This window comes from Crotalus tigris, unplaced genomic scaffold, assembly GCF_016545835.1.
Source record: "Crotalus tigris isolate CLP2741 ecotype Arizona unplaced genomic scaffold, ASM1654583v1 scf7180000023830.6690815, whole genome shotgun sequence".
In the NCBI taxonomy this organism is placed as follows: domain Eukaryota; kingdom Metazoa; phylum Chordata; class Lepidosauria; order Squamata; family Viperidae; genus Crotalus; species Crotalus tigris.
Genome location: NW_024100214.1, coordinates 3,425,792 through 3,443,127, shown reverse-complemented (window position 1 = coordinate 3,443,127; position 17,336 = coordinate 3,425,792). Strand labels below are relative to the sequence as shown.

The 17,336-nt window shown below is 34.1% G+C and overlaps 1 protein-coding gene across 4 annotated transcripts in view; it reads left to right on the top strand.

The window, feature by feature from the left end:
- Window positions 1-17,336, top strand: part of MYO1B (myosin IB) — a 128,138-nt gene that overhangs the window by 53,782 nt on the left and 57,020 nt on the right. For all 4 annotated transcript variants that reach the window (XM_039321971.1, XM_039321970.1, XM_039321967.1 and 1 more), the window contains exon 4: window positions 14,776-14,870. In XM_039321971.1, coding sequence (XP_039177905.1) covers window positions 14,776-14,870 — 95 coding nt within the window. The remainder of the gene's footprint in view (window positions 1-14,775; window positions 14,871-17,336) is intronic.

Sequence of the window (17,336 nt, the reverse complement as noted above, 5' to 3'; positions counted from 1 at the left end):
CAGGAGGGGAGATAGGAAGGTGCGGGGAGTTGCAGTGCCCTTAGAGCATGGCTGACTCAGGAATTCTGGGAGTTGAAGTCCATGAGTCATAAAAGAGCCAAGGTTGCCTACCCCTGCCTTAGAGCATGAGTCATAAGTTCAGTGCTGTTACAACTTCAGATGGTCACTGAACAAATGGTCTTAAGTTGAGGATGGCCTATACCCTATAGTTTCTAGAAAAGGCTCAGTACAAAAGCGTTCCATTTATTAAAAGTTGTACAACTTAGGAAAATCTGCAGAAAGTACTGTTGCTTTTCTGCCTTGCCTAGTTTTCTAGCCACTGGCTTCATAGCAAAACCCAATAATTTTCTGGTTAATTAGCAGCCCATACTCAGCAACAGTTGACTTATCTGTGCCCAAAACAATGTTGGTTAAAACTTTTCCATCTAGTTATTTACTGTATATGGGACTTAGATTTTCTGTCAGTAACTGATGATTTAAATCGTGAAAGAAGATGTTTTATTAAAGATTAGTCCACTAACTCAGCAGAAAAAAATGATTTCATCCAGTGGCTGGATGTTCCAAATGTTTCTAGGAAAGTGCAATTTTATAAAGTGTTTGTATGATTGAGATCCCCCATCATAGAAAGAGCTTTTACATTTTCAGTCAGACTTTACTCTGAACATGCAAATAATTCTGATGGGCATAATCACACATTCTCTCTGGTGCACATTCAGGCAAATTTTCATATAGTATGGTTTCAGGCAGTTAATAAAGACTTGAAGAAGCCCCTATTGTCTTAAGTAGCAAACTATGAGTTGGTTCCATGTTTTGTAAGAAAGAATAGTTCTTTATTAATTTCTGAAACCTGGACTACATTCTAGTTGGTTTTTAGAATAACTCTCTTTTACATTTACATTCCCAAATCTAGTTCCCCCCAAAGATATTGAGTTTCAACTCCCATAATTTCTCAGTTGGCATGATAATCACGCTGGTTGGAGACATGGGAACTGAAGTTTAACACTTATGAAGGATATCAAGCTGAGGAAGAGTTTCACAATCCATTTTCTGATATTTTCTCTTCCATGGATTTATAGATGAAGTCAGTCCATTGTAAGAAGTTAAAAATGAAAAAGGAGGCTACCCCAAAGGGTTAAAATATCTAGAAATAAGCAATACACTATTTAGTTAAATGTTCTCTGTATTTATCATGTAAAGGCAAACTGAAATCTTTTGCTAGCACATTGATCATTCTCCTTTGCTTATGCTAATTAACCCTAATGTCTATTATTTTTGAGGTCCCTAACTGCAATTCAGTACAGCTGTCAATTCCTTTCACTGAAAATGTGCCATTTATATTGCCCCCTCCCTTTTCAGAGGGGAAAGCATACAAATGGTATCCATCTGCTGCTATAAGTGCCTTTTGCCATAAATTAAAGAAAGAGTAAGTGGAGTAACAAGAAATCCATACAGCAGTTATTTCTTGATAAATCAGGAGGTTAGAGACTGCTCCTTCCCCCCATCTTTCTGTGATTGCACCTGGCCTTTGTAACAGCATCTTCTGGAAATCCACATGAACCCCACCTTCAAACAGACTTTAAAATCCTGGTTTTTCGTTGGTCAAGCAGATAACTACAGTTTCATAAGGCAGCAAAGTTTTTATTGAATGTCTTTAGTAAAGTGGCTTGCAGCAAAGTTTTTATTGAATGTCTTTAGTAAAGTGGCTTGCTGAAATTGCTTTTGTTTTTTGTTTGTGAATCAAAGAAGAGGCATTAGTTGTTCATTCTTTCATTTATGGTATATGCACACATATAAATTTTTTTTTTATAATATTTTATTAGTTTTCTAGTTTTACAATTAAGTATTTAAAAAGCAACGTGGTGACTGGGTTAATCAATACTTCAATAACACATAAATTTTTAGTATAAATCTCAAGTTACGACATTAAATATTTCCTCTGTTTTTCCATTAATATCTACTGTCTCATATTAGGCTAACACAGTTCTTATTAGTAACTAAGTAAAAACATCTTTATTACATTTATCAATAATTTTTAGCTTATACATATCTTAATTGTGTTTGCATTCAATTCTTAAATACAGTCAGTGTCCTGTTATTGCTTTTTTCCCAAGCTTTAATTTCCCATCAATATACAAATTAACATTTGGTATTTATAATTTGCAAGCTTTAGGTAACCAAAGTTTCCCTTATCTCAACTTCTTCCTTTTTCCCTTTTCATAGCAAAATCTAATATTCTAAATACACATCTTATCTATTTGAATATAGTCTTGTTCTGTTTTCTAAAAGTTATCTATTTTCAACCATATTAAACCATCTAATTAATAATACAGTATCTCCTCTAAAAAATCACAACCATTATATGTATTGTCTGGGTTAACCAATAAATGAATAATATACATACATTTTTTCATTTAGGTATAATTTTTAAAAGCTCAAATACTCCCTCTCTTTTTCTGGTAATATCTATTATCTCATAATAGGCAAACAGAATTCTTATTTTCAACTGATTTCCAAATATTTTATATTAGGTGACCAAAATTTCCCTTATTATTCAATTATAATGTTATTTTATTTTCTAAAAATTATCTATTTTCCACCATATTCAACCCTCTAATTAGTAATATGAAATCCCCTCTAATAAATCAGCCTTACTTTGGCTTTCTTCCTTTATCAATTAACCTTCCATGTCAGTGCTTTTGAATCATCAAATAATTCTCCCTCTATTATTATATATGTATTTTGGAATAAGAAAGACCATTTGGTTGCAGTTTTGTTTTGGAAGAACTAGCAACAATAAATAGAACAATCTATTTATTAGATTGCCTCCCTATTACTCCCATTTCCCACAATCGTCCTGATAAGTTTATCTTCCCTTCAATCTATTCTTCCTTTCCCTCAAATTTCTTCTGATTTTTGTAAAAAGTCTTTTCCCTTTTCAGTATTGTCACTCCCTGTCCTGATTTTTCCATTGACTGGATCTGTTGATCAATTGAGTCCTCTATCTTAGTGTTTAGTTGTTTCACTTCTCCTGTTATTTTCTGCCTTGTTAGTTCTTCGGTTGTAGTCAAGATCTGGGTTTGTATATTTAAGCTGGCATCTTGTTCCTTTATGTAATATCTTATTTTGTCACAAGCTGAAAGAATGGTTTCGTGTATTGATTTCAACATGGAAAGGATTTATAAAAACCTTTTTTTGAAGTGAAACAGCCAATTACACCAAGACAGGTTAACTTATTTTTCCATGTCCAACTATTCAGGTGAGATGATGCCTCAGAATTGCCTTACGACCGTATTTATGTTTGATAGTTGGATTTGTTTTGATCTGCATTTACTATATTTGTTACCAACCCAGTCATATGACCCTGAGTAATTTATACAAGCAACACAATTACTTTTTTTTTTAAAAAACCCTTTTATTCTGTGAACCCTTTGATTTATTTGGGAACACAACAGTTTGAAACACGCTATTGCTAATCAGTTAATGACAAGACCAGCTGAAAATGAGTAGGAATATCACATATCTGGAGGGAATCTGGTTGGGGGAGGTTGATGTAGAACACGGGTGTCAAATTCGCTGCATCACGTGACAAAGATGTTAAAGTTACTTCCATTCTCAGATGGAGTCCTGCTCAGAGGTCACTCTGCATAAGTCTTGTCATCTACCGGTTATCTTAAGGCTGAAAGTCTGCAGCAGTTATAACATGTTATACATATGTTAAATCCAGTTTAGAAGATGTCAGGGTAGGGTTTATGTGTTTGTAAAGGTCACTAGTGTAGGTTCTGTGGGGGAAAAAATGGCTACTGAAAAAGAATCAGAATGTTGATACTCAGTGTTCATGGTGTTTTACAGCAGGAGCCCCAAACTTTTGGGCACCCAGGATCAGTTCCGCAGAAAAACAATTTTTTTCCATGGACCTGTGTGTGTGTGTGTGTGTGTGTGTGTGTGTGTGTGTGTGTGTGTGGTTTCGCACGCTACCTAGATCCCACACATGCGCAGATGAAGCTTCACTTACTTGCGTGGCCCAGTTCCCAACGGCCTGCAGACTGGTATTGGTCTGCAACCCAGGAGTTGGGACCCCTGTATATTAAAATAACTCCAAGCACATTAAAGATCACAAAACCTTTTTTAAAAAATAAATCTAGTTAAATGTTACCTTCTTAGGGATTTGAGAATTATTTCTTAGCCTGCTGAGGGGAGCGTAAGAAGTAAATGCAGGTTAACAATTTCAGCTATGCAGCCATACTTTGACAATACCTGTGATCTGACTTGGTGGTTGCTACTATCCTTTGTGCTTGTACAATCTGAGACTTATTCTGCACAGGAATAGTGAGCAGATTGAATTGCAAAAGAAGCATTATGGGAGAAACAGTCAGCAAAGTGATGGAGAAAGCTAATCTTCATTATGTGGAGATGGGCACCTCTCCACTTTCAGCAAGGCAGTAGAAGCTTATGAAAAGAGTGATCTTGCATAACAATTCTAAATTAGAAGTAATTATGTAGAGTCCTTTTATGCAACACCTGTGCTCTATGCTATGATGATTTGTACTTTTCATTATTTGATTCTTTATTTTTTTTTCCTCTCTACATTGCTTAGTCCATTTCAGTCTATCCATGCTTATTTTAGGAACAAAAAGAGCATATAAAACATACTTTGCTGAAGTTTTATTTTAAAACTTTATACATTGGGTTTTGAGCACTTTTTTAAAAAATAAATTATCTTAAATTTTTAGAACAAAGCTTCCAGTTCATCAACCAAAAGTTTGTAATTTTAAAGTAGTTAGTTAATGCAGTAAAAAGAATTTCAGTGTTTTTGTTTATATATTTATGAAGGTTTTTATTTTTATTTTTTTTAAAAAAAGAAATAGTTATGTTTTGGAGCCTCAAATATTCAAATGTCATTTTTTAAAATCTTTTCCTGTCCTCACATCTTTTAAAAAGGATGAAATCTCATTTTCCTCATTTTTTTTTTAAAAAAATACTGTTGATTAATAAGGAAACATTTCCAGACATTGAAGACTGTCATTGAAAATTACTAAATTCCTACAAAAGCAAAACGATACCATATTTTTTTGCAGTACATACCCAAAATGTAAGTGTCTTTTATGAGATAGGGTAGGCAGAAAGAGAAAATGAATTACGATAGTTGATTCTTTTTCTCCTAATTTTCAGCAATAAAAGTTGGTCTTTTATTATTATAAATATGTATATTGATTAATGTGGGATTTGTAAAAAGATAAGAGTCAATTAGACTTGGAGCCACTGACAGAGTTCCAGATGGTGGGGGCATTGAACACGAAAGATGTACCACATGCTGTGGGTAAGCAGCCAGAACAGATCACACAATTGGTTGCTTAATGAAGGGAGTCTATAAAATGTGGGGGGAGTTGGGGGAAAGATTATATTTGTAGAAAGTCCTAGGGGAAAAAAGCCACTGAAAGGCTAAAACAACAATCCCATTTTTTAATCTACAAAATGTAAACTTTATAGTGAAAGAGGCACTGGAGCTTTGAAGTAAATTTTATTAAACAGAAATTGTGTATATGACAAACCCTTTTATGCACAAATATGGCAACATATTTCAGCTTCTGATTATAATCTTCTTGTCTGTGAAAAATTATAACAATTATCTAATCCCTTTTTTTTTGATCTGGTTAAATGGTATACTTCATGAATTGGATATATATTGGGGCAAATATATTTTAAATAGTGCTTTTGATTTTAATATCTTTAAGTCCTCCAGTTAAAACTAATGGGCTGTTTAAACAATTGCTGCTTTCACATAGTCAGATCAGAAACAAGTCAAAGTCGGTGTTCCATATGAGTTATTACTCATTGCTTGGCTAATTCCTGGGCTCATTTCCCCTTCCTTTCTTAGCTATTATTTCTTATTAGAGGTTTGGGCAGAACACAGGTACACTCACAAATAATGAATAAACAAAGAAAGAAATGAGCCATGCAATTCCATATACACATCACACCCAATTATAGTAGTAGTCGTCATTAAGCTAACTGCAAATGTCAAATTATAATTGTCCTAAAACCATTTTGTCCTAAAGCCATTTTGCACTTGTGTATTATACTGTGACTAAAACAAATCACATTATGGATTAGTGCATGGTATTAGTCCATGGAAAAGGTAGCTATTTGACTGATGGCTATTTTACAAATGTTAAAATTTGGTCTGAACCATTTTGAGACTTTTATTATCAATGATCATATGTCTTTGAGTAATTGTTGACTCTTGGTGACTGCCTGGAGTGGATCCTGCAGTTTTCTTGGCAATAGTTTGCCATTATCTCCTTCCTAGAGCTGAGAGAGAATGACCGGCCCCAAATCACCCAGCTGGCTTTTCCCCTAAGATGGAACTAGAACTCTGATTCCCAGTTTCTAACATGGCACCTAACCACTTATCCACTGTACCTTAACCAGTGTACTATAGTTCCCTTGGATAGTTAGCTTTAAAGAAATAAATATTAAGGTGATAAAAGACAATGTTTTCAATTTCTTTCCTAGAGTTAGTTCTTTTTTGTAGAATAAAATTCAAAAACTAACAAAATGCTTATTCTGAAGGTCATTTTAAAAGAAAGGTTTTAATTAGCAATCTGAATTAAGCAAAACAGGACAATGATATTTTGCTGAAGTGAAATTATTTCAATATATTTAAAATTTTAAATTATAATAAGATAAATAGTTTAAAAGATTAGATTTTGAAAACTCCATAATATGGGTTAATGCTTTTTGTAACGTTAGCTCAAATCTTTGCCATATTGCTTTCATTCCTTTGTATAATACGGCAAGCTGGAATTATGAATATCAATTTCTTAGGAAGCACACAGCTTTTGAAAAGAGGAATCGGAATGTCAAGTAAAAGCTGATTCAATATTTGAAACTTTAAAATAAAATTTTGCAAAGAAAATATGATTGTTTAATATTGAGTGATTTAAATACCTCATATTATATGGGGGGATTTGATATGGCAAAATCACCTGATAGGTTTATCTTTTATGTGACAACTTTGCAAGAAGCTATTATTTCATTTTTTTAAATGCTGCGAATAGTCTTTCTGAAATTTTAACAAAATTTGAAACACATGTTTGAATGTTTTAAATAAGAGGAAATCAAAAGATTTAGTTGGTTCTGTAATTATATAGTAGCTCAGAAGACTGGCATGCTGTTGAGGTTTATAGCTATAAATGCTAACAATATGAAGGAGATTATATATTGATACAGTTGCTGTGAGATCATAGGGCTATCCCAACATATCATTAGCGCTGGACATGTGACAGGCTCCATTCTGGATTTGGTTACTTTTGGATTTTGTTCACACGTTAGTGTTCCTGTATATAGGAGGAGCTCATGTTAATACGTCTTTAATGGTAAACCGCATTGCACAGCAGTAGAAAGTGAAATGCCTCTGGAAGGAAAAGGAACAATTCTTCATTAAGGGAGAAATGAGCATTGAGGTCAGAGATGAGACTACAATAATCAAGTTAATGAGAAAATGGAAGGAACTTATGGACCTCTAGCATTTGAATGGTTAAGTGGGCATGGAGGAATGAAATGGAGAGTTGTATGCTAGGTTCAAGGAAGAAAAAAGCTGATCACAAGTAGAAGGAAGATGGCATGTACAATTGGGCAGATTGAGTGAGCTCATTGGTATGGTCTGAGTTGCATATTATTGGATCTGGGGAGATATGGGTAAAACATATTGAAATGAATGGAGGAATGACTAAAATGAGAAACTGTTGAATGCAAATATTATCCATTTGAAGTCAGAGAGAATAAACTATATATATTTCTCATCTCCTGTTGTAACCCAGTAATTGGTTTAATGGATATAAAATACCAAATGTATAAGATAAAGGTAAGGTCCCTTCCAATCCTGTTAGAGCCATGGTGACGCAGTGGTTAGAATTCAGTATTTCAGGCTAACTCACTGCTCAGTGCCAGGAGTTCGATTCTCACCAGCTCAGGGTTGACTCAGTCTTCCATCCTTCCGAGGTCAGCAAAATGAGGATCCAGATTGTTGGGGGCAATATGCTGACTCTGTACACCATTTAGAGAGGGCTATAAAGTACTATGAAGCGGTATATAAGTCTATGTGCTTTTGCTATTATTCTGTGATTCTGTTAACATAAGTGAAGCAGTCTCCTTGGAGCATAAAAAAATGCATCCTTTAGAAGGCTCGTGAAGCTATTTTGAACATTGCCTCTAGCCATCTATGCCTACATGTGTGTGCACAGTTGTTTTACGTCATTGGCATTCTCAGTGAATATGTTATATATGTGTGCAATTAGGGTTAGCTTTCAAATCAAAGTGTTCCAAAAGATGTGGTTGCTTTAATACTTCAAAGAAAGGTGTATCATTCATACTGACATACTTTACTAAACATCTCTTTTGGATTTTTTTTTTGTACTCTACAAATTGCATCTCTGATCCCTGAGGGTATCTCACTTTGAGTAACTCTATAATACGAATATTTTTCTGAGTGAAAATTATCTCTCTCTCCTTTATGTCTCCCTCAGTTTATAAAGCGTATTTCTTTTTATACAATAGCTACCAAATTTGCACAGGAGAATATTAAAGTTTTTGGGGAAATCTAAGAAGTACACAGTTTCTTTTGGCATAGTCCTGTCTACATGCTTGTTAGGCCTTTGAAGCCTAGAAAGCTATTGAAATATGTATCCTTATAAGAGGCAGGCCGCAGTTTCGCTTTCAGCTAAATTTATTCTTCTATTTGCTTGATTTTTTTTCTTTAACCATACTTTCTAACATTTTAATCCCAATATGACATTAAGCTAATTGACCTATAAATTAAGAGTTTTCGTTAAATATATTGTCCTTCAAAGGGTAACATGTTAAGCGCATGAGGGGAATTAAAGGGTAATGATAATTTGTTATGTTCTCTTTAATTTTCCAAATTCAAAATAATAGTGTCAGAGTTGGAGGGGAAGGAAATATGAGTGTGGAGGATATATTATGTCTGATAAAGTTGTTAATGTGAATTAAACATTTACAGGAAGGCATTTTTTTAAGATCTTGTTTGAAAAGCTAGGATTCAATTAAGAAGTAAAGGAGGATAAGGAGGTGTGCTGAAGTGGTCTTGATGTGGAAATTAATAAAAAGGTCTGTACATGCATTCTAGTTATGAGCTGCTAATGCTAATAGATATGAATGAGTGTTGATATGTGTGTTGGTTATAATTGTACTCTGGCATGGAACTTTTCTCTTGTAGAATTTGGAATGCCAGTCAGGTATGCTTTTGGGCTAGGATAGCAGAAAGAAAAGTTCTGTATAATTGACTCTGTAAAATTCAGAAGATTTGCCAAAGACACGTACATCTCATTTATTGTGTACATCAAAAGAAATCAGTCATGGAAGCCTGAAAAATGCTTGCCATATCTGATTCAGATGTAAGAATCAAAGACTATTTCAAATGACAACAGGGTTGAAGAATTTCATGATCTTGGCTGGTAAAAGAATGATGAACTAAAGGTTGGCCTTTCATCATTGTTGGCCACTTTGTCATAAGTTTTACACACTCTGTGACTATTTGGGCCTATTGATACATGATGCTGCAGGATGCTGCTAATTGAACACAAATTAACATATCCACACTATCAGTGGTCATCTTAGTTCATAAGAATAAAAAATCCCAAAGAAATATGAGACAGATAAAGGAGGGGGATTATTTGCACTCATATAATTAAACCACTATGTTAATCTGACTCCTTCCTTCTTACTTATCAGCTTCTAACATCAATAACATTGGCAGCATGGAACCAAAGTTTTTTTTTTTTGTTTGGCAGGACCATTTTAAGGTCTCTAACCTTTCTTGGTTGGTGGACCGGAAGGAAAGGGAGGGGGTGCACGCTCACACACACACACTAATGGGGCCATGAGCATGTGCACACAATTGGCGATGCTAGCGCGAGTGGGGGTTGAGTGTGCTCACACATGTGCGCGCACTGGCTAGCCTGTTCTGTGGCCCGGTGGCCAGGAGGTCACGGCCCTGTAGTGGGCCACAGCCCACAGGTTGGGGGCCCCTGGACTATGCCATTCCTTATCTTTGAACTCCTATGGAAGGACTCTGAAGACATGCATTTTCAGTAATTGGCATTAGGCACATGGCTTTTAATGGGTTCTTAATTTTCACGCATGGTTGATTTTAGAGTTTTATGTTTGGTTTTAGTAGTTGTGTTTGTTTCTCTGCACTTAATTGCATATTTTTATTTGTATACTTCCTAGGCTTATATTCAGCCTTGGCTTCAAAACAGCATTTATAGCGTTCCTTCCTCTTGTTTTTCCCACGAAAACAATCCTTTGGGGTAGAGGGCTAATAAGAGTAAGTAAGCAAAATGATGTAGTGAGCTTCTCTGGTTGACAATGGGCTGCCATTCCAGACCAAAACCTTGACCAGTGTAGTATTTAATAGCTGTTTTGGAAGGGACACTTTGTCCAATGGGTGTTTTGTCCAATTTTCAATAGGTATTTGGAAATTAAATTAGTAAAACCTTTCCCCTCTCTAGATCGAAGTTAGAACCCTACAATTATGGATTTTCCTGTTCAGTGTACACTTTCTCTACTGTTTGTGGTCCAACATTCTCCCCTCACATCCCCTCATCAGCTCCAGACTAGAGAAGATTATTGTGGCTGCCACCAGTAGTTTGCACTCGAAGATAGCATTAGTGCTCTGCGTATGACAAATGACTCCAATTTTTTTTGGAAGCTTTATGTGGACTAGAGCTACTCAAATTCTTGGTGCTTCATCTAAATACAAAGCAAATCTAATTAAATGTAAGTATTTCTTCTTGGACTTTTCTGTAGGGGTGATTGTGCCTGAGAAGTTCACTACATTGTCCTCCTTTCCCTCTGCTTCTCAATAGTTGAAAGTACAGATAATATTCTTGAGATACGTAATTTAATCCAAAGAGATGCAAGAAATTAGGGAATGTCTGCAAAATATTTTCTTATATTGGAATCTATTGTATTCTTTTGTTTTTTTACTGCAATTGTTTGAGCTTCATTAGATTTCAGTCTAAAATTTCCCTTTACTTCTGGAATAGTTTTTTAAGAGTATGATGAATTACAACAGAAAAGGCAGTTGGATACTGTTGAAATGTATTTGTATACATTTTAAAGAGAAGTATTGACATTCTGAGTTGGCTCCATGAAGAAGCCCATTAAAAAACACAGACTGAAAGGATTCCCCACCACTATTGTTTTTAGTTTACTTTTCAGGGGCTTTTCTGTATATGAGATGTCACTTCTCTTTAGATACTTGAGCCCTTCATATATCTTATGAAACTTAGAATACTATTTGGCACTTTTTCCTTACTGATAGTTGTATTAGTGAGAGTGGCTTTGGATTGTGTAGGTAATAAGGGGATGAGAGTGGAGGTAAATGGTGTTGTTTTGAAATTAGTGACAAACTCAGATGATTCCGTTACAATAGAGCCATTTAATATTTAGAGATGAATATTCACATTTGCTGATTATTAGACATTCCTGTTACCCCTTTAGAATCTATTGTTCCTCTTTCTACCATGGAATATTTCCCATTCTTAGGCCAACTTTGACATTATTTTAGAAGGTGATTTGCCACAAGTGGGATTCTGTTTAGTTTCAACTGCATCTTGATTGCCCTATGGAGCCTTTCCCACAATAGGGGATTGGAGAAGAAACCAGCAGAATCAAATTTTATCAGCTCAAATTCTAATCCAGGATTTTTAAGGACAGTGCCTGATGAAGTTGTCCATTGGGTGAGGAAATCATGGTAATTCTTCAAAACAAATTGTAAATTTTGTCTCTTGAGATGTTTTCAATCTACCACTGAGCCATATGTGTTTCATAGGGATAAAGAAATCAAAACACTACTACTAGAGATGTTTCAATGAGATAATAATAGTTCTAGAACAACACTAAAGTGGCTAAAATGAAAATCAGATTTCAACCAAATGAAGGCTTAGAATGGGATGAGAGAATTTTTAGACTATTCCAAGGCTGAGATAATTTGGTCAAGTGGTTAAGGCACCATGCTAGAAAGCAGGAGATTGTGAGCAAGTCCCACCTTGTGGCTGTAAATGCCAGTTGAGTGACCTTGGGCCAGTCACTCTCTCTCAGCTCAACTCATCTTACAAGGATGTTATTGTGGGGAAAATAGGAGAAGGAAAGTGTATTGGATATGTTTGCTGCCTTAAATTATTTCTATAAATATTTTTTTTAAAAAAATGGATGGGAAATAAATAAATGCACCTTGGATTTAAAAATTAAATAAAATTTATTTCTTAGAATAAATTCAGTTTGAAACTCTTGAAATTTATGGCAAAATTTAATCTGGCCTTAGATCTGTAATGAACTGATTTGATTTGATTATGGCAAGATTTATGGTAAAGTAAAATTACCACAGCAGTAAGTTAAATTTATCGCACTTCATTTCCACAGAACCCATGACACTATTCTTATAGTAGTCTTGTGGTAGTGATGTTAGAAAATGAAAAAAAGAGAGAGATAAGAACTGCTTCTAGATGTTAAGTATAAAACGAAAGAGAGATTTGAGCTGATAATACTATTTATCTGCTAAACCACTGTTGTTCTTTCCAGATAAAACTTTGATAAGATTTATTTTTGTTCCATTAGAGCACTGAAGTAATTAAATATCTTAATTTATATTAATGGAGTCAGTAAGTGCAATTAAACTGAGTGGTTGCATACTCTGTAGAATGATAATCAAAATCTGTAAATGATTTCATTGCAAGTCTATAGGATTAGTCAAGTTAATAATGAAAATACACAGGATTCCATATAGAATCAGCAAATTTGATGCACCGTTCATATAGTTATGAACTAAATGTTGCTTCTGGTCAGCCTAAGAATGAATATTGGTAAAGAAAGTTGGGCATAATTTGTATCCAGGGAGTTTCTCAAATAAACAGTGCCCTTCAAAAATACTGGTGGTTTTCGTTGCTAGTTTTTCAGATCACTATACTGTAACAAGCTGCTGACAGTAAAGAAAGACATAATTTCTTTAACCACTAACTGTTTTACTCCCTTTAAATGTGGTTTTGAATTTTTTGTAAAATGGGATAGTATGAGTTACAACATTTATACTTAGTTACATTTTTATTAACAGATTTAAATAGTGTTAATTACATTTCTTTTGGAAATGATTTATCTGTTTTTTTATCTGGGATTTTATTGATTTTTTTCTATTTAGAAAATAACCCTGGTATTTCCTGGTCATCAAATAACTAATTAAATCCAACTTAACTCAGCCTTTTGAGTCAAAGACTGCTAAGAGTTCTTATCAGAAAGGTGTTCTTGTTTCATGATTATTAATATTGTATACTTTTTTTGCCTGTAGAACTTTCTCAGATAGTCATTCTGCATCCTATCCCATGTGGAACATTCCTTAATGTAAATATAATTTTGGGGAATTTTTCTAGTTGAGGACGAGAGATGTTAAAAGTTGTTCTATGTGCCATGAACAGGTATTTCAAGGGGTGAAAAATACATGAAGTTTTTTAAATATCGTTTCTTACCATCTTGGCTTAATTTTCAACTATAGTTTATGTCTCTTTATTTTGTAAGAAAATTGAATTGTTTAGATTATGATTTTAGTCTCTCTGCTGTGATGTATAATGTTTAAAATCATTCATTTATTTGAATGTGTTATTCAAATGTGAAGGTTTCATGCTTATGGATATAAAATATCTACTGTAGGAGACCAGGGTGAGTCTGAGAGCAGGGTCAAATGTGTAATCAGTTTGGAATTGCTCTGTTCCCACAAGAGACCTATGTCCAGCCACCTGTGAATTTGCCTTGAACATTAGTAGATTAGATTCTTGTTTATAGATAGAAGAAAATATACTCTTAATACTTTAACTCTATTCTGGCTCTTGGTTTCTTGAGCCTGACATATACAATTACTTTCATGTTATAGTCTCAACATCCCAAGTGTGCTGGCAATATCTTAGACAATTAATGGAAGTAATCTCATTACAGCACTGAAACATGCCTGTTAATATCTTACTGAAATTAGGCAATCAATACATTTAAATAAATGCCGCTACTTAAAATATTTTAGATTTAGATTTTAGTGTATAATTCCATATGAGTTTTAGAACTGAAGCATGTGTTAGTGATCTAAGTGGGGTCTAGGAATAGTGTTGATGACTTGCTGCAGCTGCTGTACTATACAACGTTAGCTCTTACTGCACAGTATTTTAGCTTCCCAGTTTGAGTTTCCGGAACTGTATTGTCCCATTTTTGGAACTGATAATGAAAAATACCAATGGCTGACATTTCACATCCTAGATGTGGTTGGTATGAATGGTGTTTCTGTATCATCTCTCATCATAATTTTTCCTATTGAATGAGGGATATTGATTCAGGAAGAATAGATAAGTACATCTTTTGATAGATCATTTTCTGTGAAAATATGATATGTTTAGGTTTTTGAGACTACTTCCCTCTCATTTCTTAAAATCATTTTAATATGAGCCAATAGTCAGCTTCTCCATTGCATATCTGAAGTAAATGAGTTACAGTTAAAGTACAGAAATTACAGTTTCATCTTCAGTTGTTTATGAGCAATCTGTAAGTAAAAAATACAGACAGCAGGTAGCATTCCTTTGTAACAATCAAAAGTTCCACTGTAATTGGTACTATATTAACTATCAACAAAAGTTGTTGAAGTATTTAAATATTTTGGTGCTTCTTGAATAACACTGGATGTGACCTAGATATCTTAAGATGTCCTACTTTATTCCATAGTTTTGCCCTGTCTGATGAAGCATATCGATCGTTGAGAGACCAGGATAAAGACCAGTGTATACTTATAACTGGAGAGAGTGGAGCTGGAAAAACAGGTAACATATGTATTATTAGATTGTTATCAATTCTAAGATATTAACATGTGTGCTCTTTTCTCAATCCAATCTTATAAATCTAAAACTTTGACTAGCCATATTACAGTCATAGTTTCCACAATCCCACATAGGAGACTTCATTATTACTCAGCTCATAGGTCTATTTCGCAAAAGATAGCAGAGCCCTTTTGGTTTAGAAGACTGATGGAACGTAGGTTGGAATTGGAAAGATGAAATACTTGCAATAATGTGGAACATCAATGTTCATGGTTAAGAAAACATAAAAATGTTGGAACTGACAAAGTTGTGCAAATTTTTCATAGCATACGAAAAATGGACTAGGCAAAAAAAGGTCAGCACAAGAGAGACAGTATACTAGAAAGATCCTAGAGAAAGAGATAGTGAAGTGAGTGAACCTTAAGTTCTTCTTGGAATTCTATCTCTCCAGCTTTACTAGTTCTACAGTCAAAAAAAGTACAAGAGGATTAAACTGGGTACCTAAACTCTATGCAGATAGTCCTCGACTTACAACCACAATTGAGCCAAGTGAGACAGTTGTTAAGTGAGTTTTGCCCCATTTTACAACTTCTTGCCACAGTTCTTAAGTGAATCACTGCAGTAAGTTAGTAACATGGTTGTTAAGTGAATCTGGCTTTCCCATTGACTTTGCTTGTCAGAAGGTCGCAAAAGGGGATCATATGATCCCGGGACATTTGCAACCGTTATAAATATGAGTCAGTTGCCAAAACTCTGAATTTTGATCATGTGATCATGAGGATGCTGTAACAGTCATAAGTCAATAATAATCACAAGTTTTTTTTCAATGCCATTGTAACTTCGGTCACTAAACAAATTGTTGCAGGTCATAAGTCGTAACTGTTGTAAGTCGAGGATTATCTGCATTGAGTTTTTGTGTGTGCTCACTGGATCTGTTTTGCTACGATACTGCCGCTTGGGTGGAGTGTGTTCTGCCAGTGTAGAAAGTCCCAGGGATTTGGTGCTCCATACATGTATTTTGTCAATACAAACAAACTTGTCCACCACCCCAACTTCCAGGTGCAAACAAATTTGTTCACATTGGCAAAAGTTTGTAACTTGAAAGTTTGTTAGTAGAATAATGTCTGTAATCCCTTCTCCAATCCAGTTATCAGCAAAAGGTCTAATCAGAACTCTGAAATACTAATCTTAGTTAACCTATATAAAACTCAATATTCTGCATCTTAACTCTTAGCTGTAAGCAAAACAAATATTTAAAAGGTATAAAATGGTCTTAATTTCATAGGGTAAACAAAAAAAATTTTTTTAATGTTATTTTTTGCTTTATCATAAAAATAAAATACAAAACAGTAAAACAAACAAACAAAATTAAACAGAAAGCATACATTCAATCCTAACAACAACAACAACAAAAGTGTACAAAAAAAGAGGAAAAGTGGGTGCTGGAAGAAAAGAAAAAGCAGTAAATTCTCCTCCCCTTTTACATGTATACATACATGCATACACACACACACACACACACATACATACATACATACACACACACATACATACACACACACACATATACACACATATAGTGTGTGTGTGTAAAAACAAGAAAACAAGAAAAAACAAAATGTAACATAATAAAGAGGGACCATCTGTCCCTTAAAAAAGACAAACTCCAATACGCAACATTTTTCCATTCCAAATACCAACAATTCCAAAGAAAATCACCCCAAATAACATGTCCCATTCAAATAAACATTCCATATTGCAACTCTAAACTATAAACAAATTCATATTTAGCATATATAAAATAATCCCAGCCTCCTAATATAAACAAACGACTACAATATAAAATAACAAAGCGGGATAATTTCTCCTTTAAAGAAAACAAATTCACAAAATTTTCTTACTGTAAATATAAAAACAGATACAGAGTCTATTTAAATCCTGTCAAATTAGGATAAATAAAATAAGTGTAAAGAGGAAGTTTAACCTCCATGTTAAATGTAAGCAAATCTAATATGCCGCCTTTTTCCAGTTCTTATATCAGCATCCAAAAAGAATCAGGCAAAATGACAACATGTCCCATTTTAATCTTAAACTTTATATTCCTTTTTTCTTTTACAGAATAATTTTTCTCTAATTTGCTAATCCACTCAGATAGTTGTTAATAATTTCTTCCATAGCTTAAACAGCCTCTTTTGTAATTTTTTAAAATAAAAAGCAATCATTCCAGTTGTTCTCTGGGATCATCATGTTTATTTCCTTTTTAATTGCTGAAGGTGCCTCTATTTTTTAAAAAATATGTGATGACAAATTCTTATTCAAAGTCTCATTCAGATTGTTCTTGGATGGATTTTGTTTCATATCTTTTTCTGTAATATCTTCTTCTGATAACAGACTATTCCCAAGAAGACACAACATAGATAACAATTGATTCAAAAACCCAGTGCTGTTCCTGATGCAATTCCTCAAAGA